At 52.2% G+C, this 27,682-nt stretch overlaps 10 protein-coding genes across 10 annotated transcripts; 5 read left to right on the forward strand and 5 right to left on the reverse strand.

The window, feature by feature from the left end:
* Positions 1-123: 123 nt before the first annotated feature.
* ATEG_08909 (uncharacterized protein) lies at positions 124-2,356 on the reverse strand (the record flags this gene model as incomplete). The annotated part of the gene is made up of 3 exons (XM_001217494.1): positions 124-1,329; positions 1,385-1,631; positions 1,797-2,356. 3 exons carry the CDS (start codon positions 2,354-2,356, stop codon positions 124-126), a joined length of 2,013 nt encoding a protein of 670 aa, XP_001217495.1.
* A 1,725-nt stretch (positions 2,357-4,081) lies between these two features.
* ATEG_08910 (uncharacterized protein) lies at positions 4,082-4,815 on the forward strand (the record flags this gene model as incomplete). Its single annotated transcript, XM_001217495.1, has 2 exons — positions 4,082-4,610; positions 4,670-4,815. The coding sequence occupies 2 exons, from the start codon at positions 4,082-4,084 to the stop codon at positions 4,813-4,815; spliced, it is 675 nt and encodes a 224-aa protein (XP_001217496.1).
* A 134-nt stretch (positions 4,816-4,949) lies between these two features.
* Positions 4,950-5,467, reverse strand: ATEG_08911 (uncharacterized protein; the record flags this gene model as incomplete). The annotated part of the gene is made up of 2 exons (XM_001217496.1): positions 4,950-5,272; positions 5,329-5,467. The coding sequence occupies 2 exons, from the start codon at positions 5,465-5,467 to the stop codon at positions 4,950-4,952; spliced, it is 462 nt and encodes a 153-aa protein (XP_001217497.1).
* A 675-nt stretch (positions 5,468-6,142) lies between these two features.
* On the reverse strand, positions 6,143-7,159 carry ATEG_08912 (isocitrate lyase/PEP mutase family protein; the record flags this gene model as incomplete). The annotated part of the gene is made up of 3 exons (XM_001217497.1): positions 6,143-6,762; positions 6,795-6,969; positions 7,031-7,159. The coding sequence occupies 3 exons, from the start codon at positions 7,157-7,159 to the stop codon at positions 6,143-6,145; spliced, it is 924 nt and encodes a 307-aa protein (XP_001217498.1).
* A 186-nt stretch (positions 7,160-7,345) lies between these two features.
* Positions 7,346-10,146, forward strand: acoC (aconitase family protein; the record flags this gene model as incomplete). Its single annotated transcript, XM_001217498.1, has 8 exons — positions 7,346-7,415; positions 7,477-7,895; positions 7,952-8,134; positions 8,184-8,543; positions 8,588-9,128; positions 9,178-9,500; positions 9,547-9,724; positions 9,782-10,146. The coding sequence occupies 8 exons, from the start codon at positions 7,346-7,348 to the stop codon at positions 10,144-10,146; spliced, it is 2,439 nt and encodes an 812-aa protein (XP_001217499.1).
* A 225-nt stretch (positions 10,147-10,371) lies between these two features.
* On the reverse strand, positions 10,372-12,626 carry ATEG_08914 (uncharacterized protein; the record flags this gene model as incomplete). The annotated part of the gene is made up of 7 exons (XM_001217499.1): positions 10,372-11,189; positions 11,248-11,304; positions 11,361-11,634; positions 11,781-11,831; positions 12,019-12,337; positions 12,388-12,485; positions 12,615-12,626. 7 exons carry the CDS (start codon positions 12,624-12,626, stop codon positions 10,372-10,374), a joined length of 1,629 nt encoding a protein of 542 aa, XP_001217500.1.
* A 580-nt stretch (positions 12,627-13,206) lies between these two features.
* ATEG_08915 (ATP-binding protein) lies at positions 13,207-16,383 on the forward strand (the record flags this gene model as incomplete). The annotated part of the gene is made up of 4 exons (XM_001217500.1): positions 13,207-13,439; positions 13,493-14,660; positions 14,714-15,521; positions 15,572-16,383. 4 exons carry the CDS (start codon positions 13,207-13,209, stop codon positions 16,381-16,383), a joined length of 3,021 nt encoding a protein of 1,006 aa, XP_001217501.1.
* A 1,855-nt stretch (positions 16,384-18,238) lies between these two features.
* On the reverse strand, positions 18,239-21,870 carry ATEG_08916 (FAD-binding oxidoreductase; the record flags this gene model as incomplete). The annotated part of the gene is made up of 14 exons (XM_001217501.1): positions 18,239-18,940; positions 18,997-19,198; positions 19,255-19,374; positions 19,430-19,479; positions 19,564-19,693; positions 19,871-19,892; positions 19,982-20,121; positions 20,185-20,431; positions 20,480-20,636; positions 20,687-20,936; positions 20,987-21,085; positions 21,131-21,422; positions 21,471-21,598; positions 21,650-21,870. The coding sequence occupies 14 exons, from the start codon at positions 21,868-21,870 to the stop codon at positions 18,239-18,241; spliced, it is 2,760 nt and encodes a 919-aa protein (XP_001217502.1).
* Positions 21,871-23,243: 1,373 nt separating this feature from the next.
* ATEG_08917 (2EXR domain-containing protein) lies at positions 23,244-24,294 on the forward strand (the record flags this gene model as incomplete). The annotated part of the gene is made up of 2 exons (XM_001217502.1): positions 23,244-23,429; positions 23,755-24,294. The coding sequence occupies 2 exons, from the start codon at positions 23,244-23,246 to the stop codon at positions 24,292-24,294; spliced, it is 726 nt and encodes a 241-aa protein (XP_001217503.1).
* A 914-nt stretch (positions 24,295-25,208) lies between these two features.
* On the forward strand, positions 25,209-27,063 carry ATEG_08918 (putative CTP synthase; the record flags this gene model as incomplete). The annotated part of the gene is made up of 3 exons (XM_001217503.1): positions 25,209-25,233; positions 25,293-25,428; positions 25,491-27,063. The coding sequence occupies 3 exons, from the start codon at positions 25,209-25,211 to the stop codon at positions 27,061-27,063; spliced, it is 1,734 nt and encodes a 577-aa protein (XP_001217504.1).
* Between the last annotated feature and the right edge of the window lie 619 nt (positions 27,064-27,682).

A 27,682-nucleotide genomic window follows, 5' to 3' on the forward strand; every position in this document is an offset into this window, starting at 1 on the left:
GCAGCAGATAGCCCTATCGTCAGTTTGCCACAAGATATCGATAAACCAGTCAAGCTCTGCTAAGAATATATCTGCTCTTATAAGCACGGGGGCACAACATGATAGACTGTGCTGGCTGTCAACTCAGGCAATGGGGCTCAATGTCGGACCTGACAGCAGTTCTTCAAGTGCAGAGACATCTTCCACATACTCTATCCGCAGAACCAACTGTTCAATCGCATCCCTCCTCTCTTTCTCAACCAGGCCATATGTAAACATGCGGAACTTGTCCAATATCTCCTCGTTTGACAATGGTGGACTGACACCCTTCGGCGCCTCCAGCAGTCGAGAAATCTTGCTTCCATCCTGAAACGCGACAGTAACTCGCTGTTCATACTTCTCACCCAGCTCCGGCGTATGGAAACATTCAGTCTTGTCTACCAACCTCCAAATGACATCCCGGTCCACTTTCTCCGGCTGAAACTGCTGCGGCAGAACCTGTCCATCGACAAGCTGTACAGCCGCAACATACGCGCAGCTCATCTGCGCACCCGTCGCAGTCAACGGACGGTGAGCCTTCCATCCGCCATGTTTCCACGCTGGCTCGGACATTTCAATCGCGATGCTTACTATAGCATCCAAATCCTTCAGCTTTTCTGGATACTCTCTCTGCAATGCTGCGACCGAATCAATGATACAGTGGGTTCCCGCCATGGATGCATAGGGCTTGACACGAATCGCATCCAACTGCCACGTCTGGCCGAGACCATTGACCAACTCCTCGGCGAGAAATGGAGGTTCTTTGCCGGAGCCCTCTCCAAAGACCGCAAGAAAGCCCCCATACGGCTCTTCAAACACACGCTTAATCCCAGTATAGCCGCTCTTGGCCAACAACGCACCGAACAGGCCGTTCCGCGCCGCGAACCCGTGCTGCATGCGCTTCACGTCGCTGCCAAACTGGGCTGACATCAGCCCGCAAGCCTGCGTGCACGCAATCCCGACAGCATCTTCGATCGCATCCGACCCAAGACCAAGGAGCTTGGAGACCGCGGCTGCGGAAGCCGCATGCCCGAATACCACCCCAGAGTGCCATCCGCGCGTGAGCATGTGGCTGCCATGCAGACACAGGCCGACACGGGGACCGATCTCGTATCCGACGATAGTGGATAAAAGGAGAGATGCGCCGTTGATTGCGGGTCCCCCGCGTGCCTTTTGATGCGCAGCCGCTGCGAACAATGCAGGAAGCAATATTGCGTTGGAATGAAGCGGAGCAAGGGAGTGCCAATCGTCGAGCTCGAAGGCTTGGATTGCGGTGCTGTTGACAAGAGCAGAGGGTAGTGGTCCGATTTTCTGTCCCGTTGTGAGTGGGTAGGTGCGTGTTGGGGGTATCAATGATGGCACCCACCTTGTTATATCCCCAGACTGGACAGTCACCCGGTGGTTCCATGTCTAGAATGGCGTGGGCAGCCTTTTCACTCCATGGCAGATGAGCCCCGACGATGGTGCATCCAATACCGTCAAGTATGAGGTATTTCGCCCGTACAAGCTGGTCTTCGGGGACATCAGCCAGTCTGAGACGGTCAACCCATGAGCACAGCTGACGGGTAACCCCGTTGTTTTGCTGTGTTGTGAGACCGGAATGCTCAGTCATGCTTAGTTGCACAATTTAGGAGTGGATACGTTGGACAGTCATGAAATAATTATTCCCCTTACCCCAACGCTTAAGTACAACAAGTGACCGGCCGCTCACGGGCCGCAGACGGGGTACCAACACCGACTATTCTTTCCTTTCCCACACGCCAACCCAACAACCCCACGAGATGATCTTATCCTGCAGGCATCGAACAACCTCCTCCTTTGTTGCGGGAGCACTCAACTGGCTCTGCTCGATCCGTTCGCTAAGCGCAACAATCTGGTAAAAGTACCGATGCGGGCCGTGTCCCAGGAATCCGCGGGGAGGCATGTAAACGTTCCTTCTGCGGTTCAGGCCGTATTTGAAGCCGCCATTTAATCGCAATTCGCCGTCGTCTCCGACAGGCTCAAAGTCCGTGCTCGAGACACTAGTCTTGCTGGCGGGAATTCCATAGTACAGCCCATGCACTACTGGCTCGGCGAGAGGCGCGTCGGGATCTTCCACCACGAGGAGATATTCGGCCGCATTGGGTGGCGGAGTCCATGAGAAGGTTGGGAAAAGGCCGTGCTCGAAGGCGCTGTATTCTGGTGGAATAGGCGACTCCGAGGGGCCGATAGTACATTCCACTGTCATTGTCGGGCTCGGGTGTTGTGCGAAGGGGGGTGATCGGTGCAGGAGACCGCTGTCATGGCCTCGACGGGCGTAGAGGACCCAAGCGATACTGCGTTCTAGGAGTTTAGCCATTTAGATAATGAAGGTCCTGTGTCACAGAGGAATGAAGTCGTAGTGGTGAGAGTGACCGTTCAAGCCTACTAATTACCGCTTTGGGACCGGCCCGTAGTCGGGATGTTTAGTCCCGATCAGGCAATAACCGGCCCGTTGTCGGCATCACCACATCGCCTCGCATCCAACTACATCCGAGACAAGCTGAATTTTTGATATTCTACGGTTTAATCAAATAACTAATAGTTGAATGCAATCACCAAGCCGAGGCAATGTCCGACTCGCCCCGTCATCGCCGTAAACGCATTGCTTGCAGACAATGTCGCCAGGCTAAGGTATGGAGCGGTTGCCAATTCATCCGTCAGGGCTAATTATGTCTGGCTAGATACGATGTGAGCTCTCTACCGGAGGGAACACTCCCTGCTCCAGGTGCCGACGTATGGGCATCGATTGCCGAGTAGACACAACGTTTCAACGCGTCAACCGAAGAGAGTACGTCGGAAGCCAGGAGATACTTGGCCCAATGAATCGAGGGTATTGACCCATTACAGGCGCTTGGATGACCTGGAGAAAGAGATTCAGCATCTTCGGTCATCAGTCCCAACACTTCCCGCCGCTTCTGCCCGACCCCTTCGGCGTATCTCTGCGGATCCTATCCCTGATGCCTCTCTGGATGCAGAGCCATCTTTTGTGCAAGCTAGACCACCAGAGGCGAAGGAAAGTCTACTATTAACGGGCTCACCAACCGTGCCACTACTAGAACGATATAGTCCTCAGATTTTTGCCCAGGAGCAACCTAGTCCACTGTCAAATTTAACAAATGACCACAGAACGTCGACCAGTCCTCGATCGTTGGACTTTCTGGACTTCGGTGGGAAGCAGATAGACAATCATTTTAACGTGTCTGTATAACGGTTTCGAATTCTTTCGGCCGACACTGACATGATCCAGCTTCTTTCAGAAATATCATCCATACGCACCCATTTTGGACCCTGCAGTGCCCCCAGACGCATATTTTTCTCGGTCACCTTTACTTTTCTGGGTGGTTATTCTAGTCTCATCACGCCGTTACTCCGACGAACCGGGTCTGTTCGTCAGCCTCGCAGCTCCTGTCAAAAAGACTCTTTGGGATACGATAGCCAATCCGCCTCACAGTTGGCATCTAGTCCAATCAATCGTCCTATTGTGTCTGTGGCCTGTGCCGACTTCATCCCTCTCTACCGACAACACTTCCGTACTAGTTTCTACGGCACAGTCAATTGCTATCCGTCTTGGCCTGCACCGTCCGGAAGCCATTCAGGATTTCTCCCGCACGAGGAGAAGACTTACCCCCGAGGAAGTATCAGAAGCGGCACGCACGTGGGCGGCCTGCTACATTGCTGCGCAGAAGTATGATTGCCGCCACATTCTTTCTTCCATATCAATCTAATACGATACTCAGCGTAGCGGCAATCGATGGCCAAGTATGGGTATCTCCTGACTGGATGATCGACCGTTTATGTGACCGAGATGGCGGCATAATTCCGGCGTCATTGAGGCACCAACTGCTGATATCGCGATTTTCGGGGCGAGTGTGTCGTCTCATGTCTGATAACGTGCATAGTCTCACGGGGGCTCCTCGCCCTGGCGAAAGCATATCCCTCTTAGGTATCTTGGAGACAGAATTCCAAGATATGTCTTGCATGCTATCCGACCAGCTCACAGGTAATCTCTTTGGCCTCTGTTTTACCAGTTCCACCCTTATGAATGAACACAGATGAAAACAAGATCCTCCTGCACGGCGCCGGCCTCCAACTGTATGTTTACTATCTCCTGGACAATGGCCAATCGGACCTCCGCAAGAAAGGACTCGTGCGGGCATATAATCTGGCAACGGAGCTCATCACCACGTTTACGACCCTGGCTTCAGCGCACGAGCTCCCCGAGCATGGACCAGTATCCTATTTCCGGGTGCTATGCCTCGCCGCCATGTTCATACTCAGACTTTGCTACTCAAATCTGAGCGGGTCCCTGGATATAGATAGTGGAAAAAGCGCGTTCAGCTCCGCCATTTGCCTCACTCGCCGGATATCGCTCGAGGACAATGACCTCCCGGGCCGCATGTCCAGGATCCTGACGCAGCTGTGGAGCGCGCAGATGCGCAGTGGCTCACGCGATAAAGATCCCAGTTTGAAGCTCAAGACGCGCATGGCAGCGAGTCTTATCCATGATTCATTATGGATGTGGCGGGAAGAGTTTGGTGGTCAGAGGAATACGGCGCAGACACCTCCAGTTGGTGAGTTGCGCCTCGTCACCTGTCACTGTATGCAAAATATACTCATGGGACTTGGGCAGGTATGCGAAACCCGGATCTGGCTGTGCAGAATCTTACCGTGGGGAGTACGCAGGATGAGGCTGCTGTTGAGGGTTGGACTTTGGAAGATATGATCGATGCCGAGATGTTGGCGCTGCTTCCGTTTAGCTTGGATGGCGAACCTTGACTCTCCTGCAATAATCCAGATATGCACATAACACAGCATCACTGGCTCGTAGTACAGTCAGACGCACGGTAGTGTCCTTGTCAATTTGATCGAGCCCTAGTAACCGAAAACATTGTGAAGACCATTCCGTCCTATCACTGTCCAGCCTCCTCATCCTCCCATTCTCCAGTCTGAACAGCAAACCAATACTTGTCAAGCTCCTGGCAGCTCTTGTGGGTGGCCACCGTCACAGTAAACATGTACTTGGAGGCGCAAACACTGACGACCTCATCAAAGACGCCTGCTTCCACCACCTTCCCAAAGTCCACCAGGATGCGCTCCACCGGACCGCATGACCACCCACGCATGATGGTGAAGTCCGACTTGCAGTACAGATTGTGCCAGATGATGTCGATGTCGGTGTCGTCGTGGATTGTCGACGGCGGCGGAGTCGCGTCCATTTCTTCTCTACCCAACTCTGTTGCAGACCTCGATTAATAACAGATCACTCTGCACATGCGAGCTCCTGCTTACCGTGTGCAGCGGCACATTCTTCGGCACCCACGGTCGCCGCAGCGGAAGCCTCCCCGTGGGCCGCACGAGCAGTGTGCTGAGCCGCCGGGGTAGCAGCGTCCCTGGCCGCCGCCGCGGCAGATGATGCGGTAGCGGACATTGGGGCTGTCGGGGAATTCCTGCAATTCGGGGGACTCGAGGGTGTCTGAGATCTCTGTTAAGGACTGGTCCAAGGGTTCTGGAAGGGCCAAAGCACAGGGGCTGAGGAGGAACAGAGCGAGGACAATGGGTGAGAGATGCATTTTGGGGACAGTCACGATGGGATACAAGGGTAAAGGGGTGGTTTCTTTCTGGGAGCTGCTTTAAAACGTACTGCAGATGAGATGGCGACTTCTCTTTGATGGAAGTTGTTGAAGATAGTCTTTATAGATGGTGGTTGTTGCACGAGCGATGGAGAGGATGGGGAGAGGAAAGAGAGATGAAGACGCGGTAACACATCGAAGAAGTATGTGTCACCTGACTGAGTACGAAAGTATCCGGGGTGTATAACTTGTTTTCATCGATCCATGGTTCTGTTTCAGTATATCCTGTTGCCTAGTATCGTCATCGTCGATTGTGTTTCGATTCTGGGTTGGTCAGTAAGCTGCCTTGCGGTATATCCCGAGACGCATGTGGAATGATCCATATCACAACTTTCGTGAGAGGTACAGGAAAGTCAGTAGAAGAAGGAATACGCTGGAGAGCGTGCATAATCAACTGAAGGCTTGTGTAAGCTACCATTCTCGTCCGACGATGGCTACAATAGTCCGGTGTCAAGGACTCCATGACAATCAATCTACACTCCCTCGTAGAGCCCCCCTCCTGCCGCCATATCGAGAGCCACTGCGTCCTGCAATCCCAACACATTGAACAGATCCCTCGGGCTAACACGGGCATCCCCCATGTGGGTTCCATGCAGTTTCAACCCTTGCGCCGCCTTCTCAACTGCCTCATAAACAGCTCCCAACGCCAATCCAGGGAAGATAATGAGACGAAACCCCAGCTCTTGTGCTTCCTGAACGCTCAAATCCGGTGACACCCCACCAGACACCGCATTGAAAAGCACCGGTGTCGGTTTGAGCTCCTCACAGACTAGACGAGCCTGCTCTTTGGACGTAATTCCCTCCAGGAACGCCACATCCGCACCCAGCTTAATGGCGCCTTTCAGCCTAGAGACTGCAGCTTGGTAGCCCAAGGACTGGAGCGCGTCCGTCCGCGCAATCAGGACAATGTCGCCATCCGATCGCTGGCGCGCATTTACGGCCGCTCGGATGCGGCTGAGATACTCACCCTCGGAGACGACCTGCTTGTTGCGCAGATGACCACAGCGCTTGCTTGTAGGCTGGTCTTCCAGGTGCAACGCGGCGACTCCTGCGCGGATATACTCCGTGACGGTGCGGTGAACCATCAAGGAGCCTGGAGCTTGTTAGTCTCCACGCGCCACACACCATTGAGGTGGGGGATATCTGGTGTGCTACCTCCAAAGCCTGTGTCTGCATCAGCGATCAAAGACACCGAGCGGTCCAGACTGGCGATCATCTCTGCGTTTTGCCGCATTTCGGTCAGAGTGATGACTCCGAGGTCTGGCTGGCCCAGACGACTTGCCGTTGTTCCTGCTCCTGTCTTTTCTGATATTAGCTACCAGGGTTGGCACGTATATCAAGGCCAAACGACAGTTGTTTACCATGTACAGGGCATCGAACCCTGCCTTGAGGGCAATCCGCGCTGTGAGACCATCATAGACCCCGGGACAAACCACGATCTTGGTTTCGTTGGCAAGCAGGGCTCGCAGTCTGGCGACTGAAGACGACATTTTTTTGTCTGGACAGTGTTTGGAAGATAAAATGAGAACCTTCCTGTCTTATGAACCCAAGTAGTGACGGAGCGCAGGCCGTAGTCGGGCCGCACCCGCGCCGACGTTCCGAGCTTCCCAATATATAAACAGACAACGTTAACATCATATGCCTGAACCGAAAGGCCTCAACTATTCATAGAAGCCATGTCATACATCAACCAAGTTCTGGAAACTCTCCACAAAACCAGGAACATCCCTGTCTCCAGCGCACACTGTAAACAACCACCGTCGCTTATCCACATCTACAGATCAAACAGTCGACTGACAACAAACAGTTGAACAAGCACCCTCAACCAATATTCTCGATCAGATTGCGTCTATATCCACCTGGTTGAAGAGCGAAGGCTACGACCGTGAAGCCACTGCACTCGGCGACGTCCTAGTAATATGCAAGGAACCAAAGGACCTCGGCGGTCTCGGTCTAGCGGATTCGACCGGCGACGAAAGCATCGCGCCAGAAAAAGAGGCGGAGATCCTGTTCCTCATCTCGGCCTGGTTGGAGTCTCTCAACTCCATCGACAGAGCCAAGTCGCGCCCTGCTTGCCTAACCATTCGACCAGCTGGTCGTCGGGGGATGACGCTGAGCGAGAAGATATTTGCGCTGCATGACATCAATGGAAAAGGATGGGTCGCGCCGGGAGAGCTGATCCGTGTGGACGTGGACTGGGTCATTGCTTCAGAGGCTTCATGGGCGGTTAGTATACCGAGAGTCGTACTGCACGTGTATGTTAGGATCTAACGATACCGAAGGGCATGGAACGCACGTATAATGATCTCGGAAAACCAGGGATCTTTCGAAACGACCGGTTCTGGATAGCCGGGGACCATGTCGTTGATCCTCGCGTGAACAGTCTTCCTAAAGTCCAGGCGCTGATCGATGCGAGCGAACGGGCAAAGCGCGTGTTTAAGATGACCAACTATCAGGGGCTGAACGTGAGTCCACTTCACCATTCAGGACGCTCAGAACTGACGTAAATCGCAGTATACGATCCTCCACACCGAGTTCTACCGCGAACGAGCCCAGCCCGGGATGATCGTCATCGGATCCGACTCCCACACTTGTTCCTCAGGCGCTGTAGGGTGTCTTGCCATTGGACTGGGCGCCGCCGATGTAACGATGCCTTTGGTTACTGGTGAAACATGGATTAAAGTGCCCGAGTGTGTGAATATCCGTTTAACTGGCAAACTCAGAACGGGGATAAGTGGGAAAGACACCATCCTCTACATTCTGCAGCAGCTCAAACGAAACACCGTTGCCGCAGACAGAATCGTCGAGTTCACCGGGCCTGGAGCAAAACACCTCTCGTCCGATGCCCGGTTTGCGATCTGCAACATGACTACAGTAGGTCGGATTCCTCCAAAGGAGGATATTGCTAATCAAGATAGGAATTCGGTGGAATCACTGGAGTCTTTGTACCCGACCACGTAACGTCGGATTTCATCCAAAAGAGGAAGTTGCCACGGCATAGAGATGCATCTATCTACTTTCGACCGGACGACGATGCACAATACGTCGAGACTCACGAAATCGATCTGAGCAAGGTTTGTTCATTCATGGCACGGTATCCAAATCCAGACGACGTAGTGCCTGTCACAGACCACGAAGGCATGCCCCTGGACGGGTGCTTTATTGGAGCCTGTACCACTGCCGAAGAAGACCTCATACTAGCGGCTCTGGTCCTTGAGCAAGGATTGAAGAAAGGGATGAAGCCCGTGTCCCGAGGGAAAAGAAAGGTCGTTCCAGGCTCTATGCCTATCCTGCGCCGTCTTCGGGCGTTAGGGTTGGCGGGGGTCTATGAAACTGCTGGCTTCGAGATTGGTGTCCCGGGCTGCAGCTACTGCGTTGGGATGTCGGCAGATCAGGCAGCGCCTGGGGAGGTGTGGCTTTCATCGCAGAATAGAAATTTTGAGAACCGGATGGGCAAGGGTAAGATGTCTGATATTGTCATGTATGAAGGTGAAGCTGATAAGACAAGGGTCGTTTGGGAACCTGGCCTCAGCGGCAACAGTGGCTGCGTCGTCGTTTGAGATGAAACTAAGAGACCCAGGGGTGCTTCTGGATCAAATGGACCTCGAGAGGTGGCACGATTTGCGTGACATTTCTGCTGAGTGTGCGGAGGGGAGGCATACCGATGGGCCGACGTACGTTGAACCAAGCAGTTACTCGGCTGTAGAGATGCACAACACAGCCCCGTCCAGCTCCTCATCAGAATCGCAGAACATGGTCTCTATGTGTAAAGATGGAAACGTGATGACAGGAAAGATCCAGCGTCTGGGCGATTTTATCGATACCGATGCTGTACGTGTCTGATTCAAGTTACTAGTGTGAAACTGACAATTCGCAGTTGGCCCCCGCCGAGTTCTTGATTGAAATGAAGAACAATGAGATAGCTGGACAGCACTGCTTACAATACACTCACCCAAACTTCCGTCAACGCGTCAAGGAGGGATTCAACATTGTGGTTGCCGGGAAAGCATTCGGATGCGGTTCGTCTCGTGAACAGGCTGTCATGGCCCTTCTAGGTAAGATTTAAGTACTCATTACTGGACAAGGCCCGAGAGCTAACCGGGCATTGCTAGGTTGCGGCGTGCAATGTGTGATCGCCAAGTCCTTCGCTTTCATCTTCCAGCGCAACATGCCCAATCTTGGCCTTCTGGGTATTACTATGACGGATGAAGAATTCTACGAAGCTGCTCAGGACAGCACAAAGATATCTATTCACTTTGATAACAGAGTTGTCAGTGTGGGAGACAAACGCTACGGGTTTGAGCTGAGCCAGATGGAGCAGAAGCTCTTCCAATACGGGGGGATTGCCTCGGCATTCCAGAAATTTGGCAAACGCCTGTTCGAGAGGATGATGTCTCACAGGGCAGTGCGGACGAGGGACATCTCGCTTGGATTTAGTGAGAGCGGTCCGGGGCAAAAACAGGACCTGGAATGGTAGAGGGCGTATTATGGAGATATGTTCGGGGATCCAGAACTGCACCGACTATTGATGTTCCTGATTTCCTGCCGAGAGGTCTAGTATACTTGGACGAGTGTTGGGACATAGACGTAAGACTCCATCAAACCGTACGGATAAGAACTACCTTACCTACTACTTGGTTATGTCGAAAAATCGGACAGTATTGGATGTATTACCCCAAACAGCCGACTACATCGAGCATGTCTATGTCTTGCCCAACCAGTCCATCTTCCCCCCAATGCTCTCCTTCCACTTACCCACGGTAAACCCTCCTAAAGAAGGGACCCTTTCTGGGATCCAGACAACCTCCCCCACCTCACTAGTGACGAGCCTCCAAAAGCGCCGACTATTTCTCTGACTAGTCAACAGTAGCTTGAAGATGCATCCGCCACCGCTCCCTCGTCTCTGAATACACATCTCAACGGCCAAAACCAGAGCCCTGACCACCTCTTCACCAGTCTCCTTCAATGCCATCCGGTCCTCAAACTCCGTGACCCCATCCACGATACAAAACACGATGACGTCGTCTGGAAGCTGCTGTATCAGCTCATGAAAGACTCCACATAGACCATGGACATCGTCCCTGCGTAGCTGGCGTAGCTTTGTAACAGCGGATAGATCGAACCCCGGGTGTGATTGTAGGAGCTGACCGATGAGGTTGCGCATCATTCCTGATGGGCCAGCGTCTGGATCGGTTGAGCGGGTGTGTGCGCTGCAGAAGAAGGCGAGGATATAGATATTGTTACCTGAGGGCTGGGTGGTAATGGACTGGACGAGTCTGGCGGGGAGGAATGACGAAAAAGGAGATGTACCCGGTGTGTTCATGTTTATGAATAGGGTGGAGGAGGTAGGGGTGGTGATCCAGGTGGGCAGTTTTGGGCTCTGCATGGCGGCGATGATACGGTCCTGGGATGGCAGGGGAAGCTTCCAGACGCTGTCTAGATTGGTTGTTAAGTCGGCTTCGAGGGTTGATGAAGTATAGCCTAGAGCCGCGAAGGCGTGGTCGCGAGAGCGTAGGTACACTGGGGTTGGTTTCAATGAGAATAGGATGTTGACTGCTGGACATGCAGGGCCACTCACTCTGCAGAGCTCTCCGTTCTGTAGCAGCTTTATCGGATGGGAGCATCGGCCCTCGCACTATGGCAGAGTCTTGATTAGTCTCATAACTAAAGATTCTCTCAGGCAACGCTCACCATTCCCCGTCTTCGGATCCACGCTATCATGGCTTCCAAGGAACCGCTCCACTACCCCAAACAGATACTGCTGCATCGCGTGAATCTCTTGTTGCGTGCTCGCTTGACCCGAGCGAATCTCATTCTGGAAGCTGTCCCACTGGGTGATCGACCGATCAACGTGGTCGTTCAGCGTTTGTTGATTTTGGATTGATATCTGTCTCGTCTGTTCTATCGCCTCGTACGAGCATAATCGGGCTGCTTTGTCAAAGCGCTCAGACTGTGTGCGGAGATCCTGAAGCAGCGAGTCCATTTTTGCCTCGTATGCATCTTGTCTGAGAAGGCCGAGGCCAAGTTTCTCTGCAAGATTGAGCCATCGCTCCATGTGCCATGTGGTTTATGGTAGGACGAGTAGACGTACTGATGGCCTTTGTTCTATACCACGACACGATATGGTGTAGCAGCGCAAGTGTAGACACGTAGAGAGCCGCACTGCACCGATGCAGGTCCTTGGACCCCTTGAATATATTCAATGCTTGATGAATGCATGTCAATAGCGAGGGAATCTCTTCCAGCGCATTCGCGATGCCATGTCGCAGATCGGCCAAGCGTGCGGCTGCCTTCAGCGGTTCTTTCAGCAAATGATGTTATTCAGGAGGAGCATGGCTGAACCACTTACCGCAAGTATAAGTTTCAGTCCACCGCTGATCACAGTTGCACAGTCCGACCCCGACGGTAACAGGCCAGCCCACGCGTCAAAGACCCTACTGTTATCGCCCAGCTTGTGCAGGCCAGCTCGGATCTTCCCCCAGACCGTCGCGCGAGAATGATACGTCTCCGATGCTTTGTTGACTTCTTCCAGCACTTCTTCCCATGTATGCATTGATTTGCTGGTGACATCCGTCTTGAATTTGGATCCCGCTGTGGTCTTCTCATACGCTTCCATTGCTTCGCGGAAGCGGTCCTGCTCACGCATGGCATCTCGGTATAGTTCACCTCTACGAAGATGTCAGTTCTCTTGTTTGGGACATGTCGGTTGAACGCCTACAAATCGGGGTCATCCTCATCGTCAGTTCTCTTTGTGTCGTGGTTAGCTTCCACATGTGCAGTCTTCGTCGCGTGTAATCCGTCCTCAGATTTGGCAGCCTGCGGCACAACAGCAGTCTGGGATTCATTATCCCTGAGGCCTTCCAGTGCTGGATGGACGTCATGGCGTAGCCTTCTTCGGATATACCCCTCTACCAAAGTGCCCAGGCCATGGCGGCTGGAACCTACCGTTTCACACATAGTGACCTAAGCGCGGATTATTCACAGGTCTTCTTTCAGATCTGTCCGATGATGTCGATTATGAATGTTGTGAGCAATATTCTTGGCAGCGGTGAGTCTAGGCCAGACATGCAGGCGTGACCAGTCGAGTCAGCCAGCACCCGAAAGCCCCGAGGGGCATTCTGCTCTATCAAGCAACTATCGACGCAATACGATCCTGGCTGCACGCTCAGGGATTCAAGCAAGCCGGGCACGGCTCGTTGGCCGGCGTTGATTGGGCTTCCAGCGGCCGGAATTGCCTAGCGCTGACAAGCAAGCTGGACTAGCGCCTTGGGCTTGTTTGTTTTAGGCTCTCTCCGCGTAACCTGCATGATGCTGACAGACTGACGGGATTGTCTGGACAGGACGTGGTCCCTGATTCGTGAAGGCGAGAGAGGCTGGCTCTGTCTAGTTTAGCTCTGCATTATGGCTTGGAGTGCTGAGCTCTGACTCTTTGTACATATTGTGTGAGATTGCCAGGAATATTCTTGCGGTTTTGTTCCCGCCTGTGGATTGGGCCCTCTATTCTAAACGGTTTACACGGCTGTTGGCCTCCAGCAGAATGAGGGACGCTACTCAGATAACCACGGTCCAGGAGGTTTCCAGTACTGCTTTTTCTGTGACAGCAGGAATAGTGGATACTGTGCAGACGACTTTAGACATGAAGTCGTCATCTGGCGAAAAAGCCATGGAGCCCCCCTCGGCGGAGAGCAGTGAGTCCAGTCCAAGCCATCGGGTGTTCAAACCTATACTCACAGAGCTCCTAGAAGCAGATCAGCCACAGCCTATATCCAGGTGATTCCTTCCGGCTCTACTGATGACTGATATGTATTGACCAATGCCAGCAGTACTCCAAGCGACGACAAGACAACGAAACCTGCACCTCCCCAAGAAATCAAGATCACCCGGGTCCCACCAGAAAACTGGCGCGAGGTCAAGAAAAAGCGTCTGGTTGACCCGGAGCAGAGCATTCTCTTGACGTCGTCAAAAGGAGGCAGCAGCCTCGTGTTGCGCCATGCACAACGAAAGAGACAAATTTCCATGTCGGGATCAGGGCACAGCATCGAACCCTTAGAGAGCGACCACCAATATGCCCCGTATCGGCTGGCGATCAACTCCAAATTTCTCCTTAACTTTCTGGAAGCGTGCACGTCCACCCTTTTCACCGAGGAGCAAAATGTTCTCGTGCGCCCGTTCAAGTACCTGGTCGAGTTCGAGTCCGACATCAAAAATTTCCTGCAGCTCACGGAGACTTTGTGTGAGCAGGCAGAGCAGCAGATGAATCGGTTTGCAGAGAGAAATCCGGGCCCTAGGATTGATATTCAGCACCAGGCTGTGCAGCAAGACTTTCAGCGTGCCAAGGCAGAAGCCGCACAGGCGAAGCGAGAGCGCGATGAGCTCCGCTGTCTCGTGGAATTCATGACCTGCGACATGAGGGATATATTCGACATCAAGCGCCAGATCATGTCGAGGACACTGGAAGAAATCGCATTTGAGCATCTCTGGCAGCTCTATAAACCTGGGGACCTCGTCTACCGCAACTTCCACGACGACCCCAGTCGGCGCCAGGCATACCGAGTGCTGCATGTCACTGGGGGGCGGGTCTGCTTTGACACGAAGAAGATGTCTTATTTCGACCCAGTGAGCGATCGGGCGTGGGAAACGGAATCGGACGATGATCGGAAATGCCGTGATACCATGAAACGCTCCGGTATGCAGATGACCAACTTCATTATCGACTGTTTCTATCTCGAGTCCGATGGTGTGCGTCTGGCTCCACGACCAAAACGATTCACTATCACCCCGTACACTGGAACTAGGCCCATCACATCACTCGCTCTGCGGCCGCTTCAATTTGACCCCCACAGGGAGATGGTTGAAAAAGAGCTTGTCGCGAGAGGCGCTCGCTTCATGCAACTGGCACATAGAAAGCATATGATGTACCATGGCACTACCATCGAAGAGGCAATGCACAGTCAGTACAAGTACCGAAACTATCGTATTGAGGCGATCGAGGTATGCAATGCTCAGTCCTATCGTGTCGAGAACATACTGATGACAATTTCTAGATCCACGGCGAGGTCATCGTCGATCAAGAGGCCGGGGTGATGCACTTCCAAGACGAGTACTCGTCCTTCAGCCTGCGAACCGGCGGAGGCATCATAATCGCGCACACTGAGGCAGACAGAAGAGAGGTGTCCGATTTCTTTCCGCAAAAGACCGATGGAGACTGGGTGACGGACGTTATGGACGACTCCATTTTCGAGGAATACAGACAGAGCGAATATGTCATGAACACCGACCTCTTGACCACCCGGATGATCGCCGGGACTGATCTCCCCGATGATCAACTCCTCCTTCTTCCTCCTCGCGTCTACGGGTACTCGCTGTTGGACCGCCGGTGGGTAGCCTTCAACGTCAGCTTGCTGCAGGAGATATCGCCCGAAGACAGCCAGAGGAAGCGGAACAAGATGGAAGAGCTCGTGCTGCCGAACGAGCACAAGATGGTGCTACAAGCGTTGATCACCAACCAGGTCCGAATCCCGCACCCGAGCTCCAGTCATCACGCCTATGTGCAGGAACAGTTCTCCATGGACGTCGTTCCTGCAAAAGGCAAGGGTTTGATTATCTTGCTGCATGGCGCACCCGGCGTGGGAAAGACTTCGACTGCAGAGTGCATTGCGATCGAGCTCAACCGGCCCCTGTTGCCCATCACATGCGGCCATATTGGCACCACCGCACCCGAGGCGGAAGCGAAACTGGAGGAATTCTGCAAACTCGCACATCGCTGGAGATGTGTGCTCTTGCTGGACGAAGCGGATGTTTTCCTGGCCAAGCGAGAACGGGGCGATGTCAAAAGGAACAGTCTGGTGTCGGGTAAGTTGGCCCAGAGCCGTCCCACTATACTGCATACTGATTGATTGTAGTATTCCTGCGGGTCCTCGAATACTTCTCCGGCGTCATCATCCTAACCACCAACCGAGTGGGCGAATTCGACGAAGCATTCCGATCCCGAATCCATGTCTGCCTCTACTACCCCAAACTCGAAGAGCGCCAGACAAAGGAAATCTGGGAGAAGAACATCCAGCGCATCAGGGACAGCGGTCTCAAGATCGACCTGGAAGAAAAGAAGATCCGAAAATTTGCAGACAACCACTGGCGGCAGAACCTGGAACGGCCGACGCGTCGCTGGAATGGTCGGCAGATCAAGAACGCTTTTCAGACTGCCATCGCCCTCGCCAATTGGGACTATTATGATAACGGGAACGTTGAGAAACTGGACCGGCCGCTTCTGAAGGCGAAGCATTTCCGCCATGTGGCGCAGATCACGGCGCATTTCGACGACTATATTAGCGATATCTATGGCACCCATGACGAGGATACGTATGGGTTCTTGGCTGCCAGAGACTCCCTCCGGATGGACAATAACAGAGATATATTTGGTTCACGGGGCATGATGCCGGAGGGTTCTGGGGGGTTTACTAGGGGAATTGTTCGCCGCGGGACAGATTTCCGCGGTCAGCCAGCGAATTCATCGAAGCCCCAAGGGTCTAGTTACGATCGCTACGAAAGTGAGAGTGATCATGAAAGCACAGAGGATGACGAGCCAGAAGAAAGTGACACTGCCGAGGATGAGGACGAGGACAAAGCTACTCAGATCAAAAAATTGGAGCTTGAGCTAGAGTTGGCAAAGCTTAAGGGCAAGCAGGGATCGTCGAAAGGACACAAGAAGCGATGAGTAGAGCATCGGCGATCGAATGTCGGAGGGATGGTGACGATATCGATATACACGATGGCAATGATTCATACACGGGTCTCTTACAGCACCTGCCTGGAAGTAGTTACCTTTCTACTATGTAGTTAGGCTCTTATTCACTCCTTGCAGGATACTCCAAAGATCTACTACGGATATACTTCGGTGTGCGCTGAATGCAAAAAGGCGAGATCTCAACAAGCACTCATTCCATTTCACCTAGATAAACACACTTGAAACGGCGATGCAAACGCGTTACCTATCACAAATAAAGTTAGATAGAATACCTCATTATAAAGGGAAGAAGGCTTAGTCGCCATGCTCATAGTAGATGCCCAGGAGGAAGAGTAGCAAGGTAGGCTCTCCGGTCCACTACCCCCTGATAAAACAAAGGAAAACCTGTCACGATCCAGTCAGTCAGACGCAAATCTTCGGTGTCAAGGGGAAAGGACTTTGAAGTCTGGGAGTTCCTCCTCAAAAAAGTTGGCTGGCAGGAAGAAATAAAAGGTAGGGTCTCTGGGTTCCCCGTTCTCGACGGACTGAATATGTGCCTCAAGGATCTTACACGCGGCATCGGTAAGGACTTTGAGAAAGTTGGGACCGGGCTCCTCGTCGCATTCAATCATCATACGACAGTAAACGGAGTCATCCAACGTGGAAAAGTCATTGGTATACTCCCTAGGCCCTTGGTCCAAACACTCATAGCAGTAGGTGACTTCATCCGCAAGAGGGGTATCGAAGGGTCCGAAGACTAACCAGAATCTCTGAAGGTGAAACATGGTGATAGGAACTGATCACCGAAGTGGTGGTGATGGTTGCTCTTCTTGATGTATCGGAAGGCAGGTGGATGGAAGCGATTCGACGTCAGTAGACGTGGATGAGGATGAGATAGACTTGACTCTCCTGGCCTGGAGCAGGATTTTATAGACTGCCGTAGGGTTGGGGAAGCATAAGAGATTGGAACAAAACGGAATTTCCCTGTCAAAATAGGAGTAAAGGTTGTCATAATATCAAAGAATGGATTTGATTATCGATAAAGATATATCTTTGTTGGGACGATGTGCATTGTTGTGAATAAAAGCAGTTGTATGTTGGCTACTGCTCACTGTACCGAACACCCATATAGAAACATAGGACTCTTGACACAGGCAATAACAACGAGATTTCCAGAACAGCTTTGTACCCTGAATCACAAAGACTAGCCCATAATCATGGATACTATTGTCGAAGGTCAAAGAAGAAGGCAATTGTCTTCCACATCGTCTTTATCAAACCCATGACAAAAAGAGTAGATCTCGACAGGGAAGTTCCGTCAAGTCTAGTTCCTTGACAGGTGAAACTCCACCTTCATAATCACCGATATAATCAATAATCGGGCCATACAAACATGACATGCGGGTTTGAGTGGTCGAAGGTTCATCATCTCTTGGGGGAAAATTACATCCTTCTCCGAGTATCCTGCTTTATAGTTACAGTTGTCCCGTTAACTCGGACAGAGCAACTTTGCAGGTCTGGTGACAGTCCTGCAGAACTTACGTGGGGATATGGTCAAGTGATCGGTGTCCAAATGGTTTTCGAAGTACCGGGCAAGGCTCCCGGTCTTCGCTGGTGGTGATTACTTAAGGCAATGCTCAGCACGTCATGAACAATGTACACGATAAGAATAGCATAAGCAGAGTCGTCACCCAAGCTGGGTCCAAATCTGCACTACGTAGTCTAGACGACTTGAACCTGCCCTCTTTAGATTTATCTGCTGTATAGCGCTGATAAGCCAAGGTGGTTCAATATATGTATACCATCCAAATGTATCTATATGTAGAGTTATAAGTGGTTCCCGCAATCATAATGTGCTCCGCAGCGGCAGAGAGTCCAGAATACCCTTCACCAAGTTGACTGCATCCTGCGCCATGCCCATTCCCGCCTGATATCCAGTTCCCCCAGCACCATAATTATGCACCACCGTTTTGCCAGCGTGGATCTCTTCGCGCTCGACGCGAGCACCATCCTGTCGAGACGGCCGGAAACCCACAGCAACATTTAGGATCTTCGTCTCGCCATTCTTCAATACAGGCAGCAGATCCCCGGTTCTCTGCAGAATTGATTGCCTTTCGTGCTCCCGGACATTGCTGTCCGAGTCACCCTTCTGGAGATATCCTCCCAGGATGACAGTGGAGTCAGAATCCGGTCGAGGAATGATATATGTCTCGTAGTCTTTGCCGTGGCGCATGACGTTTTGTTTCAGCGAGGGAGCCTGGACGAGGACGATCTGGCCCCGTGTCGGGTAGCACTTGGGGTCTTGGACGCCCGGAAGAGTGATGGCCGCGTTTCCGATGCAGTTGAATACGATTTTCGTGTCGGGAGATATGAATGCGTCTTGTAAGGACTGCACGGTATGTCTGACGAATTTGATCGAGCCATACCGATCCTGCGAAAGCAGGGACTTGAGATGCATGCAATGGGCGGGTGCGTTGAGTGTGATGGTTGTAAACCGGAGACCAAACGCAACATTTGGTGGCAGTTCGGCTTTGGGGATAGTTTCGACCTAGATGCTATAAGTTAATAGTTCACACAGATTGAATGGTCGGTTCGGTGTCGTACATCACGGAGATATTCAGTCACGCTCTGTATCTTTTCAGGAGACGGCTGCTCATCCCAGTACTCTATCGATTGCGTCTTCGAAAGGTACTTTGCTTCCTCGGCGCCGCTATCAATGAGCTGCATCAGAGACAAATACCCAGCCTTGTCCCAGCGCAATGCATTCGGATCATTCCCCGATATCCCGGAGAAATTGGCTCCCGCCCTGTACATTCACAATGATCAGACACCGCTGCTTCAAGAGCGCGAGACCGGACTCACCAGGGCGACGTATAGTCCACATGGACGTCTCCCGGAAGGTGCTTTGCGATCACCGTAATGTGGCGTCCATATCCGCGCTTCGACAGCTCCAGGGCGACGTTGAGCCCGATAATCCCCGCACTGTCAGACTGTCAGCGGGTCATTCTGCACCCGCAGGAACATTGCCAACACTTACCCCAGAATGACAATGCTATCACGTGCCATTGGTGCTTTCGGCTTTCCAGGCTGGTCAGTCAGTTGGAGGTGATATATTCTGTCGTACCTGGGGAACCGGCGCAACGCGTTTATAAGCGGGGGTGTCAATCAGACCACACGTGGACGGCAGGGATGGAGGACAATTGCCGCGCTGCTGCCCTCCGATTGGCGCATTCGGGTCCATCCGGATATCTGTGGGGCAGCATCCCCGATAACGAAGGGGATTGGTTCGGTCCCTCTCAAGCTTATCGATTACATCGGGTTAATCAGATGGTTTATCAATTTCTTGATATGGCATCCTGATCGTCTCACGAAATGGAATCTAAGCGAAATGTTGGGTTTCAATTATGACTGATTGATCCATAACAGAATGAATAACAGAATGAACTCCCTCAAGCATGATGTGCATTACAAAATTCACCATGTCATGTGCCGATTACACTCTACCCTCATCCCCGTCAGCAGCCTCAACAGACTCAAGGAGAAACCGGCTGATCAAACGCCCGCCCAAACAACAAATAAAACAACGCACCCGCAACAAATCCCACAATCCCCAGCGATCCATACATCCAAACCAGATACGGGTCTTGAGAGACCGGTGCCAGTGCGATACAGATAGCAGCGGCAATACCAATAGTAAGCCAGAACAGGGCCGAAACGAGAGACCGGAGGCTGTAGTTGACAGGGTCAGTTAGGCACATGCATCTGTGTCAAGAAAGGGATAAGACGGCGTACCTCTCTGGTGCTTTGGTGTACGCAATCTCCAAACCCGTGATAATTACAAATGCCTCGGAGAATCCAACGAGGACATAGGCGGGGGCTTGGAGCCAGACATGGATGCTGTTCGGCGGAGAGTTATATATGTAATGCTGAAGGACGGAGGCGTAAACCATGGACAGTGACGCCAAGATGAATCCGGCGGTTACCCTCAGTTCTGGCCGAAAGTTGATCTTGTATCGTCGAAGTACAGGGTATACAATGACTATCTGTGTCAGAATTGGTATGTGGCGATCGATGGAGCCAAACTTACAGTCTAAGAGAGGAATGAAGATAATCAGAGCAATGGGATCGAGATTTTGTAGAAGATCATTCGGTGTCCCGTGCAGGGCCATTTGCCCCGCTTGTGAAATTAGGTTGTTCCAGATCTGGGTCCAGCAGATGAAGTAGAAGGGGAAAAGGAGGAAGAGCTAGAGATCATTAACGACGGACTCATGGTACATAAAGACTCTGGTACTACCTTGCAGGCCGTGATCCCGGTTTTCACCTTCTCAACCGTGTAGTCTGTGTATTCGGCGCGATTAGCAAACGGGTACCGATCTAGCTTTCCGTGCTCCCGGAGATGACTGGGTTTGGCGTTCTCAAAGCTCTTTTCCGCAAGAGCAATACGAACTGTCCGCGCTGCATCCACAATGGGCGAGCCTTGTGGTCTTGTTTTGAGGAACAGTTTGCTGCTACCGACGAATAAGACTCCAACAATGACGATGACTCTGTCTAGCGGTTAGATGATTGGTAACAGTATCTGAGAAGGGATGCTTACATGAGAGGAATGAGAAATGCGAGCCAAAAAGAGGCCTTGGCTTCGACGTTGACGGTGATCAAGGGCGACAAGGCGCCGATATTAACCGCCCAGTAGAACCTTGATATGTTAGAGAGACTTGAAAGTGAGATGAGACGAACATACCACATAAACATTCGCTCTACAGTCAAATTAGGGTCCACTACCACGCGCTCCCCCGACTTCAACGTCTTCACATATGCATGCACCTTCTGATACTGTTCCGCACAGAAAGGAGTGACGTTTGCCTTGATCCCCCCGGTTCCGAGTCCGATGATTACCATAGACGTGACGAGACCGCCAAAGGCAGCGCCACCTTTGATGGATGCTGGCGTGGCTGTGGCCACCAACACAACAAGGCCCACTATATACACTCCGCAGGCGACAAGAATCGCTTTGAACTTCCCAATATATTGGTCTAATCACACTAGTTAGTGGCGAAGGGAGGTAGACGCTGGTCTCGTACCTGCAACTATGGCACCGATGACTGTGGATGCGTAAGCCCAGAACTTGAAGAAATTGCCCAAGGCTGTAGCGATTGATTGGCCTTTCGCCAGTGCACCTGGTAGCTCTGCACTTGGATCATATGGGTTTCTGTCTTCGATTAGGATTGCGATGGTTATGTGATGCAAGAGGCAGACTCACTTGATATAATTCTGCAACGGCCCACTGAGCCCAAAGTAGGTGAACCGTTCGCCCAGTTCGACGATAAGCACGAGCATAACAACCCATGGAATGCGGTCTGGAACTCGTCGAAGCCCGACCTCGTCTACTGGGATAGGGTTCACAGTTTGGCAGTCTTTGGAGAACACTGGCTGTGAGTCACCGGGTGAGGGTAGGTCTATTTTCTTCGTATCTTCCGGCATATTGGCTGTGTAGTAGGTGGATCAAGAAACAGAACCAAAGTCAGAGACCAGACGCTGGTGTATGGTCGATAGTTGAAGATGAAAACATATATTGACGGGGACCCAACTCATAACCCCGCGTTCCTATCACTAGGGCCAGGTTAGTCCTGTCTGTGAGCGATAAGTGATAGGCAATCGGGCGTGGAATACCACCAACCTCGAAGCCCTGAAGAGCCTATCTCAAGATTGGGGCAACTCCGTCTGAATGCTGCCAATGGGACTCTACTCGCTCTGTTACTGACATTGACAATATCTCATCCAACATGACCACTATCACGGAACCAACTAGTTATGGCTCGCAACTCCTAAAAGCCACCACCGAGCAGAATGCAACCCCAAAGAAATAAGCCCCCGGTTTGGACCCGGCGTGGCGTCAAATGTGGCTGGATCACGGAAAGGACGTCTCCGGAGTGCACCCGGTCACCATTGAGGAGTTTCTCCAATGCCCTGACGTATCCTACCTGAACAGGTAGGTTTATCTTCACCATTCTGAATTCACGGCAGAATACTGAGTCCGATAGGTCCCGAGATACATAACGCCCATGATGTCCACGTCCCCGTGTCCGAGCCAACAGGGTCCATCACCTTCCGCTGTCTATCATGCATGCGCCTCCTCTCATGGAACAGAGCTGTCAATACTCGAGTGCTATCTTCATGTCTGGTCTCCCGTGATCACCTCACGCTAGGGAGTCCTGATTGCTGAATTATTATATTGGGAGGGATCCGGTTAAGCGAACAGAATTCCTGTCAGACTGGAGGATGATGCCGGACCTAGCTCCCTCGTTCAAAAATCTAGCACCAGCACATATTCTCACCACGGAGTTAGATATTAAGCGAGATGAAGGGCAGTATTACGGGCGCCTCCTGACAGATGCTGGAAATACTGTGACGATGAAGCGGTATCCGGGTGTTCCTCACGCATTTGCTCATTACAATCGTCCAGAAAGAGGGTTGTGTCAAACCATATCTACAACCATATATTACACCTTACCTACCACTAAGTGGGTTGCCCATTTTTGGTAGTGTAATGGTCATTTAGGTTGACAGGTTGAGTAAATGTCGAGAGTTTATCAAGAGCTCGGCGGAGTTGTTGCGGAGAGGTCACCGTGGAGATTCTGTATTCTAACACTGACCTAGAAATGCAAGACAACCATTCTACGTATTCAGGTATGACTGTTCTTAGTTGGTGTCGCTAGAACAAAACGGAGCAAGAGTCATAGCCACTTGCCACTGGCGCAGTACTATCTAACCGAGGCCCTTCCCCTGAATATAAACACACGACGCCCTCTTCCCTTCTTTCGCAGCAACTACCTCATACGTGTCTTTGAACAGCCATGGAGACCAGAAAAGTCTTCCCGCAATTCCAGCAGCTCCACATCGAGATCCGCCTCATGATCTGGCGAGAGTGTCTACCATCCCGAGTGATCGAGATCGATTTCCCTGCTGATCGCAACCGGCCGTATAAATGCACTCTGGTGTGGCCAAACCGTCAAACCCGATTACCACCAGCGCTCACGAAAGTATGTCGGGAGTCACGCTGCGTTGCCCTCAAGCATCGATCGAAGGAAAAATACCCCGACGAGGAATACCCTGATGATCCAATTCGGTGGTTTAGTCCTAGACTAGACACTGTATTCATGCACTGGGAAAAAAACCGACACTATCGACATGTATCCCGATATCAACCGCATTCCGTAATTGTTGTGGTACGCCGATCGTTGCCGGGCCGCCGGCATCGATGCCTCTATTATGCATGCATTCGATAAGGGACGCGGGCACACGGATTGGAAGGATCCTTTCTTAGAAACCATTGCTCAACGGAACGACTACCTCGTCTGTTTGGAGGTAGTGACCATCCATGCGACCCGCGCCGCCGCAGCAGAGTCAGGCTTGTTTGGCTTGCTGTTAGATGCCCCCATACAGCTGGTCGACGCAACCGACACGAGCAAAATCGCCAAGTTTCATGAGTTGTGGGCATCAAATTCAGCGCTGGATACGACTCCCTCGAGTTTCTTCAGGGACCAAGTGTCGTTCCAGGTTCGTGTGCGGCAGTGGCTAAAAGAGCTCGTAGCACTGTGGGTATATTATCCTTGGATGAAGGCTTGGAAGGATAAATGGCAAGGAGTTATTGATCCGGAGGGGATTTGGCTGGGTCCTCGCATCGATGAGGATGCGTTCCTGCGGGACATGCTGATCCCAGGATGTCTAGAGTCGGACCCTGGGCCACCGTTCTGTGTCGACTATAATCTCTTTTCTCCCAATATGGATCATCCTTTTGCGCAGGAGGCTTTAATAGTGATGCCTCAGTTCCGACCGCGAGTGATGTTTCGATACTGTCCTTTAGATTGTCACCTGCAAAAACAGGGGGGTATGGGTAGCCGGTGATGGATACAATAGATGAAAGTAATGAAAGAATCTTATGTATGAAGGTACTAGAACTTGAATACCATTGCGTCTCAGTATACAGTATCCGTCCAAAAGCAGCATAAGACGGCCTGGTAGACCGCAAATCGCGTTGAAACTGCGCCAGCTTGTCTTTCAGAGAATGCTCTCCCGGATCGAATGGATTGTCTTCCGATTCAGCCTCCATGATATCCAGCTATCTGATAGTGGTCGTTAATACTCTACCACCTTGAACTTGTATTCAACTAGGCCACGCTGTTCTAAAGTTAAAATTTATAGAGAGAAATTATGTCTATTATTATCTGGGGAGTCGGAGTTCATTGTTATTGAAGGAGAATATATATCTTGGAAAGTACTCCACAGTGTTTGATGCATAGAGCTAGACACATTGTACACGTTTTATAGCTCCGCCGAAAGCCTCAAACGGTCTCCTATCATCTCCGTACCACTTCTCTGACAGTGTTTACCTACCGAGGTGTGCAAGTGAGTCATACTATGGTGAATCCTCCAGGCCGACTCGAACTATGACTGTTGCTGATAGTGGACCGAACTAGCCAATCATAGCGGTTCTTTATACATGAAAGACCCTGCGGTTCAGACCGTCAACAGTGCTCGAGTGGTGCCTGTCTCTTAGGCAGAAGTGGGATGAGAGTTGATGCCTGGAGTACAAGGGCATACTTGTAGACAGCTACTTCTGTATATATAAAAATCTCACTCGATTACTCTGTAGATGAGTCGCTGTGCATACTTTCTGGCCTCTGATTGCGATAAGATAGGCGATAAGGTACTCACGTGACCGACCCGCCTCGGCCTTATCCGACTTTTTTTTTCTTCGTCTTTCCCGCTTGCGGCAACTCTCGTCCACTCTCCCCTCCCCATTGTCGATCGCCGCAAAGATGAAATACGTTCTGGTCTCTGGAGGTAAGCCTCACCGGTTGGCACGCGGTAGTCTGTTTCCTAATGAGCGCTCTCCTCCCTAGGTGTCATCTCCGGCGTGGGCAAGGGCATCATTGCCTCCAGCACCGGTCTGCTCCTCAAGACCACCGGGCTCACCGTCACCAGCATCAAGATCGACCCGTACATCAACATCGATGCGGGAACTATGGCCCCGACTGAGTCAGTATCAGCATCTGTCATTCGGCGCGGCGACGTTTATTGACATCACCTCCCCTTGCTAGGCACGGTGAGGTCTATGTGACCGATGACGGCGGTGAAATGGATCTCGACCTGGGCAACTACGAGCGGTACCTCCTCACGTCCTTGACTCGGGACCACAACATCACCACCGGCAAGATCTACCAGAACGTCATCACGAACGAACGTGTCGGCCACTACCTCGGCAAGACCGTGCAGGTCGTGCCCCACGTCACCGACGCCATCCAGGAATGGATCGAGCGCGTCGCGAAGATCCCCGTCGACGAGTCCCGCGCCGAGCCGGACGTCTGCATCATCGAGCTGGGTGGAACCGTCGGAGATATCGAGAGTGCCCCGTTCATCCACGCCCTGAGCCAGCTGCAGCGGAAGGCCGGCAAGGGCAACTTCATTCAGATCCACGTGTCCTACGTGCCCGTGATCCCCCCGGGCCCCGGCGGCGAGCAGAAGACGAAACCCACGCAGCGAGCCATCAGTGATGTGCGGAGTGCTGGTCTCAACCCCGACCTGATTGCGTGCCGCTGCGAACAGCCCCTGGAGCAGGCCACGATCCAGAAGATCGCCAACATGTGCTCCGTCGAGCAGCACCAGGTCATTGCCGTCCACGACGTCACAACAACCTACCACGTGCCTCTGCTCCTTGAAAAGCAGAAGCTCATTCACACAATGACCGAGATGCTGAACCTGAAACAACACACCCCCGCGCGGATCGAGGAGGGCAGCCGCATGTGGAAGGACTGGGTGGATCTGGCCCGCGGTCAGGATTTCCTTCACGACACCGTGTCGATTGCGCTGGTTGGAAAGTACACCACTCTCCATGACGCGTATATCAGTGTGTCCAAGGCACTGGAGCACGCTGCCATGTACTGCCACAAGAAGCTGAAGATGATCTGGGTGGACTCGTCGCATCTCGAGGAGGAGACCGCGTCCCCGGCGGACTTCCACAAGGCCTGGCATGCGGTCTGCACCGCTGATGGTATTCTCGTCCCCGGCGGCTTCGGTGTTCGGGGTACGAAGGGTATGATGAAGGCGATTAAATGGGCGCGGACCAACAAGACCCCCTTCCTGGGTGTGTGTCTCGGTATGCAGCTGGCCGTGCTGGAATACTGCGAGAACGTTGTCGGTATCGAGGATGTGGGAAGCGAGGAACTGCATCCCCATGCCGAGAATCACGCGATCGTCTACATGCCCGAGGTCGACAAGGGCAAGCTTGGTGGAACCATGCGGCTCGGCAAGCACCCTTGCATCTTCCAGGAGAATACGGAGTGGTCCCGTCTGCGGGCGCTCTATGGACAGTCTGTGTCGCAGGTTGAGGAGCGTCATCGTCACCGGTACGAGGTCAACCCGGCCATGATCGACCAGATCGAGAAGGCCGGTCTTACCTTCATCGGTAAGGACATCAAGGGCGAGCGGATGGAGGTCGTCGAGATCAAGGACCACCCCTGGTTTGTGGGTGTGCAGTTCCATCCCGAATACCTCAGCCGGGTGTTGAGCCCTGCCCGGGCCTTCCTCGGGTTCTTTGCCGCCGCCGCCGGCTGCCTGGACGAGGCGACCAAGGCGCTCAACCAGGGCCAGCGGAGCATCGGCAGAAAGCAATAGATTTATGTGGCTATGGGGAGGGGGAATGATGTGCTGGAGTTTTCTTAAAACGGGAGGAATTCGTTTTGCCTTTTTGGGCGTTAAAATCTCTAAACCAATTTGTATAGACAGTGCAATGCAGTTAGTGGTTAATAGCTGAAATGACTTGATGTCAAGTAGCAGTCGTGTGATTGCAACTAATGCTACTTATAGAACTGGAACTCGCAGCAGTCTGTATCCTCAATCCCAGAATCTGTGTGACTACCGGAATCGCACCGTAAACCCTTAGAAAGTAGTTCCATTGCAAGTGACCTAGGCCTTAGGCTTATCCTGACACTTGCCTTCGGTCTGACCCTGGACCTATGTTTGATCAAGTTAGCACTCTGTTATGTGGCTTGTTTACTCCAGGACAGCAAAGAGATCAGTCAACATACCACGAAACAATAGCCACTCTTGCACCAACCCAGACTGCCATCCAGCTTGCAAGTGGCACCATTTTCAATCTAATAAATGTCAGCTGAAGTTGCTCGTTGTAGATAGAAAGACAGGATGCGCACCGGACTCGGAGTGCTTGAACTGGTGGAAGCACTACTGCCACTGCTTGAGCTGCAGCTGCCATCTGCGACAGCGAGGCCGAACA

This window comes from Aspergillus terreus, genomic scaffold (genome assembly GCF_000149615.1).
Source record: "Aspergillus terreus NIH2624 scaffold_13 genomic scaffold, whole genome shotgun sequence".
Lineage (NCBI taxonomy): Eukaryota > Fungi > Ascomycota > Eurotiomycetes > Eurotiales > Aspergillaceae > Aspergillus > Aspergillus terreus.